The 6,000-nt window shown below is 41.8% G+C and overlaps 1 protein-coding gene across 2 annotated transcripts in view; it reads left to right on the top strand.

Moving 5' to 3' along the window:
- The first annotated feature begins 316 nt into the window (after positions 1 to 316).
- XPR1 (xenotropic and polytropic retrovirus receptor 1) overlaps positions 317 to 6,000 on the top strand; it is a 111,807-nt gene continuing 106,123 nt past the window's right edge. For both annotated transcript variants that reach the window (XM_059675546.1, XM_059675547.1), the window contains exon 1: positions 317 to 593. In XM_059675546.1, the coding sequence (XP_059531529.1) occupies positions 525 to 593 (69 nt within the window). In that variant the 5' untranslated portion in view covers positions 317 to 524. The remainder of the gene's footprint in view (positions 594 to 6,000) is intronic.

Below are 6,000 nucleotides of genomic sequence, written 5' to 3'. Positions count from 1 at the left end.
TGAAGAATAAGTATTAAAGTGGAAAATATTTGCACAATTCTTTGCAAATATAAACGTCTCTTATGAATGATTATCGCTACAGTATTAATATTAATTGTAATAACAACACTGCAGCTTCCCAGGGAGGCGGTAGGGAGCAGCTGTAAGACCCAAAGGAGCCAGAAGGAAGAGGTCAGGGGCGGTGCCTCCAGCACGTCCGGCCCCGAAGAGGCGGGGCCTTGAGGAATGCACCCAAATCCCGCCCCTTACTCAGCCCCTTCCGTCGGGGCGGCGTAGGCGGTTACCATGGCGATGACGTAGAGTGGGCGGGGCGGGGCGGGGCTATGGAGAGGAGGAGGAAGATGGCGGGAGGGCGGCTCTGAGGAGACCTCGGCGGCGGCGGAGGAGGAGAGAAGCTCAGCGCCGCGCCGCGCCGCGCCGGGGCCCATGTGGGGAGGAGTCGGAATCGCTGTTGCCGCCGCCGCCGTCGTTGCCGCCGCCTGGAACTGCGGGACCCGAGTTGGGGGTGAGGGGGGAACGCCAAGATGAAGTTCGCTGAGCACCTCTCCGCGCACATCACCCCGGAGTGGAGGAAGCAATACATCCAGTATGAGGTACCGGCGGCGGCCGGGGTCTGGGGGGACTCGGAGGGGCCGCCGTCTCGCCAGCCCGACCTCCGCGGCCGCCTTCCGCTCTTGCTGCCTCCCCGCGCCGGGGCAGACTTTGACCCGGTGCCGCGGGGAGCCACTGCGGCATCCCCGCCGCGCCGGCCCCTCCGGGCCCGCTGACCTTCCCCTCCCCCGCAGCCCCGCTGCCGCTGGGGTAACGGATATGCAGGCGGCGGGCCGGGAGGGAGGGCACTGCCCCGCCGGAGCTGGGGCGCGGGGGTGGAGGGCCAGCCGCAGGTGGGGGGCTCGGGGTGCGAAGGCAGCCGGGTCGCGGCCGCTCCGCGCTCCTTCCCTCCCCTCCCCTCCCCTCTCCCCTGACCTCTCGTCCCCACCCGGGCGAGCGCCCCCGTGGCCAGGTTTGCTCGCGTTTCTCTCCCCGAGGAACCCTCCTCTCCGACCAGCCCCTCTGGCGGTTTCCTTCGCCCCGTAGAGCCCTTCTGCCTTTGCCCACTTGCCACTGTTGACAAAGGCTTCGTAACTGGGCTGAAACTTGATTGAAATGTGTATCACACATGCAGTGTGAAACCGACGTATTGTCATCAACTACTCCGTTTGCATGAGAAGACTCGTTCGGCTGATTGCATGGAGTGTGCAAAGTAATCACGTCTTAGGTTTTGACTCTTGTGTTGTTTTGGAAAGGAGTGAAGGGGCAAGAGGAAGGAGGAAAGAAGAGAATTATTAAAATTTTCAGGGTTTGTTTTTTTTTTTTTTGCCCCTAAAATATTAACTATGGAGAAAAGTACTGTATTGTAAACAATGTACTTTTTTTTTTTAAGCCATACCTGCCTATTACAGAAATCATGGCCCCCCCTTCCCTCCTAATTTCTGTGATAACCTGTAGGGTACTTAATTGATAGTGGTAAGGAACCTTACATTAATACAGGGGGAAAGTGAAGATAATGAGCCCATGTATATGTTCAGAAGGTGAGATAACCTGAAGGGCTTTAAGCATTGCAGTAGGTTATTCTCAGTTCAGCTCCTGGATAGAGAAAGACTCCAGGAATTCACATCTATGTTATGTGCAAGAACAAAGAGTATAAAATCAATAGGAACACAAATACGCCAGCTAGATTTTGTGAAATAAAATATTTTGGTGCTCTGTTTCATTTCTATTTAAGTTCAGTGATAGGGTGTTTCAGCAATAGTGCGAGTTTATTTAATCATATAGCAGTTGTAATAATTGAAGAAGACGGGGAAAGGGCTGTAGGTCGGTTAAACAGAACCTTGAAAGATTGTAAAATAAATCCACCTTGTAACATACAGCATTTTATTATTGCCAGAAACGAGAGGCCTAAAATTAGTAATGCTTTTCTTGTCACTTAATTTTCTTATAGTGTTTTGTGGCTGCATTTGTGAGAATGAAATAAGGGGATAGCTTTTCAGCCTGGAGAGTTTTTGATTTATTGTTCCTAATAACATTCAGGCAGTTTTAAACCTTGGCGAGAGTCCAGACGATGGTTTTTATTGAAAGGAGGGTATTGGTCTTTCGTATTCCAGGAGTAGTAATTTTCAGCACCACTGCCAGTTCTTCATAGAGGCATAGGGCATAGCATGCTGAGGCAACATCTTGCACTTGTTGTATAGTATGGCATGCTTGATTTGGGCAGAAGTAATAGTGGCTGTTTGCTATGATTCATTTTAAGCATTACAACACTTAACTGTTTCAGAGAACTGTATTAATTTGGAATATCTGGGGATGGAAGTGGAAGCGTACGATTTAGTTTGAAAATGCAATTACCTCCTGATTTGTAATGCCAGCTTTGTGGCTGGAGTAACCACAGTAATTCTGGGACTCTTCATTCACTTACTCCATTCGGGTACTAGTCTTAAATGGTTACTCAAGGTTGGTTACAAGAGGGACAAAATTCCTGAGCACATTTGTGATTGTATTATCTTTCCCAGGCCAATTATAAATCATTTTGGGAAAAATTCATTTACTGTGGATAATGGAAATTTTATTTTGCAGAGAGTCCCTACTATGTGACTCCTGCCCTGCATAAGCTCATTGTTTGGTAGGCAAAATTAAATAAGGGGCACTCTTCTTTGTGCATTGGAGCAATTAAAGACATTTTAAAAAATAGGGCTCGGATTTATGTGTGGTATATTGTTTCTCAAGAGCTGGTGCTGGTCCTTTAAAAATAAAGAGAAATACATAAGAGTGTTTTGCATTCAGAAATTTTGGCAGCTTTAAAACTTAGGAGGGTAGGAGGAAGAACATCATAAAAGATGTTAGCTTTTGCTAGAGAAAAGAACCTTCTTGTAATACAATAAAATGTAGTTTCTCATGTATGAAGGTGATGCTCTTGGAACACTCTTAGCAGAACAGACACTTGCATTTGTTATTCAAGCACTGGTAGTGAAATTTTGGTATATTACCCCTCATTTCTAGCCCAGGGTGGTTTCTAGTGCTGTGAACCACTATGCTTTATCTTTGGTTTTTATGTCCTTTTGCTATATTAAATTTTGTTTTAAGCAGAGCAGTACATAGAAGCTGACAATTTTGTTTTATATCTGTGATTATGTGTATTATTGGATATACTTGGTCACACAGTAGTGCTAGTTCTTGTATATGTTAGCCATAAGACCTTGGGGACAGTCTTTTTGCCTTTCCAGGACTCCTTCCTCCTCCATAAAGTAAGACTGTAGGCCCAGAGCTTTTTAAGGTTCGTTGTGGTTATAGGTTTTTGATTTAACTTTTAATTGTTTTTCTTCCTTGGATTGTTAAAATTATTTGATAGTGACCCATCCATATCCTGAAAATTATTGGAGTTTCTAATTTAAAAGTAAATTGTAGAGTTCCTAGATTAGGTCTTCATAGAGAGAATAATAAAGCACAAAAGAATAGAGCAATATGGAGAACCGTATGAAGAACATCTATTCTATCCACTTCTGAATAGTTTTTACAAGGAATAAAAAAAAAAAATGAGCATAGACTATTCCTGTTTCCAGTAATCTATTTGAATGTACATCTTAGCATGTAAAATAGAACATTAATAAATTTTTGTAAGAATATTTTTTAAAAATTTAGGATCAGTGATTGTATAGAGTTCTGTAATTGATTAATCAAAATTAACTTAGACCACTTTCAACCAAATAGACTAGTCTGACTATGTTAATATTTTACAGAATATTAACAAAGGAAGCAAATATATTTGGTGCCTTAGGCTGCTGACTTGAATTTTCTTCCCTAGGGTCCTGTGGTTTGGTTTCTCAGGAACCAGAAAGGGTTTTTGTCAGTGTATACTTTAGTTTTGTAAGATTCTAAAATAATGAGGCACCTAAATTTTATGATTTTAGACTTTAAAGGAAATTTAGAGATTATCTATCTCCTTGTTTTTTCAGGCAAGGAAACTAAGGTCTAGAGACGTTAAGTCACTTGTCCAGGATCAGATATAGATAGCTAGTCTCTTGAGCACAGATGTTTAAGCATTAGGAGCCAGTTCACCCTAGCCTAGCTCTGTGACCCTGATTAATTCACTTTCTCTTTCTGGGCTTTAGGTTCTTCATTTGTAACTAGAGCCAACTAGATTTGATGGTTTCTAAGTCACAGTCCTGTATTTTCTAAGGACCCATCTGGCTCTAAATTTCTGTATGTTTTTATGGTTTAATTGTTTGATATATGAAGAGGAGATAATTTAAAGGAATATTATTAATAACATCCTTTTAAATTAATAGTGTTCTTTCAAAAATTTTTATATTTTAATCTGTGAATGGAAAGCTGACTCAAAGAAACTCTTTTGTTTAATTAAATAAGCAGTGATAGTCATGGATTAATATTTTGTTGCAGGATTTGGGAAAGGAGAGATTCTGCATAACTGCACATCCCTTATTTTCAAATGTAAGGAAATATTGCCATAACACAATTGTGCTTTTCATTTATAGAACTCTCCCATGAGAACACTTGTGTTGTAGGCTTCAATTTCCCAAAGGTATTGTGTTCATTAGTTAGGGTTAACTTGCCTTGCTGGAACTTGTTTGAAATTTCCAGTTTGGCCACCCGATGGGGCACAAATCACACTTTTTCTTTCAGTGCTTCTGTAAATGAAAGTACAGTATAGCATATTTAAGATAACACTTGTACATGATTGTATCAGTAAGATGCCTAGCATTTACAAATGCTTCTTAAATGAGTGAATGAATGTTGTATAAGACAGGAAGGTATTACTGTTCATTATTATCTTCCTATAATGAAATGTGTTAGGGTAAGTATCCTGGGAAGATTATACTTGTCCATCCAACCCTGCAGTTTGGTTTTGGAACAGCTTTTGGGTGAAGGCCCAGATCATAAGAACCTAAGAATCTTATTTGACCTGCGGTGACCATGGAAAATTAGTTCTAGCTTCAAATCTAGCCCTAATCCAGAAAGCATTTGAGAGACTGATTAAGTTGTGCTGGTTAGGGGTTTCAAGTATATTTGCATCATAGACCCCAAAGGAGAGCACTCCTAATTTCCATGGAGTAAGAGAAGGTAGTATTAGATAGTAGTAGCTATATTTCTTTTTATGCATAAGAGAAGGAAGAAATAACATTTTACTAAAAATGGATTGATGTGTCCTTGTTTAGTAGGTATTCTTAGGGAATTTTCAGTGGATAGTCATAATCAAGTTTCACAATCAACTGAATCCTGAAATTTGAACTAGAATGCTATATTACAAAATTATTAAATTAAGATGTTAATAAATAATGAAGCTTTTCAGTTATGTTCTCTAAAAGTGTTATTATTGATACTTACTTAGATTAAAAATATTTTTGTAATATTCTCAAATGAAAGGTAAGAATTATTTTATCATTGTCTCATCTTTTAATAACTTCTATTTTAAAAATTGTATGTTTTGACCCTGGCCGGGTAGCTTAGTTGGTTAGGGCATTGTCCCAGTATGCCAAGGTTATGGGTTCCATCCCCTTTTAGGGCACATAGAAGAATCAACCAATGAATGCATAAATAAGTGGAACAACAAATCTATGTTTTTATCTCTTTCTCTTTCTTCCTCTCTCTGTGAAATCAAGAAATAAAAAATTCTGTGTTTTATAATGTATACAGTTTTAGAAGGATATAATTTAGAAGTAAACTAGAGGCCCGATGCATGAAATTTGTGCACTGGGGTGTGTGGGGGGGGGTCCCTCAGCCCGGCCTGGGCCCTCTCGCAGTCTGGGACCCCTCTCTCCTTACCGCCCACCTGCAGCAGAGGAAGGAGAGGCTCCCACTACCGCCACTGCACTCGCTAGCCGTGAGCCCGGCTTCTGGTCAGTGCACATCATAGTGACTGGTCGTCTGGTCGTTCCGCCGTAACGGTCCTTAGGCTCTTATTATATAGATATTCATAGGAGATGGATTTGACATAAAAAATGCTTG

The sequence above is a fragment of the Myotis daubentonii genome, chromosome 18 (assembly GCF_963259705.1).
Source record: "Myotis daubentonii chromosome 18, mMyoDau2.1, whole genome shotgun sequence".
In the NCBI taxonomy this organism is placed as follows: Eukaryota; Metazoa; Chordata; class Mammalia; order Chiroptera; family Vespertilionidae; genus Myotis; species Myotis daubentonii.
The sequence above is the reverse complement of the archived record's forward strand: the minus strand, read 5'-3'. Positions and strand labels throughout refer to the sequence as shown.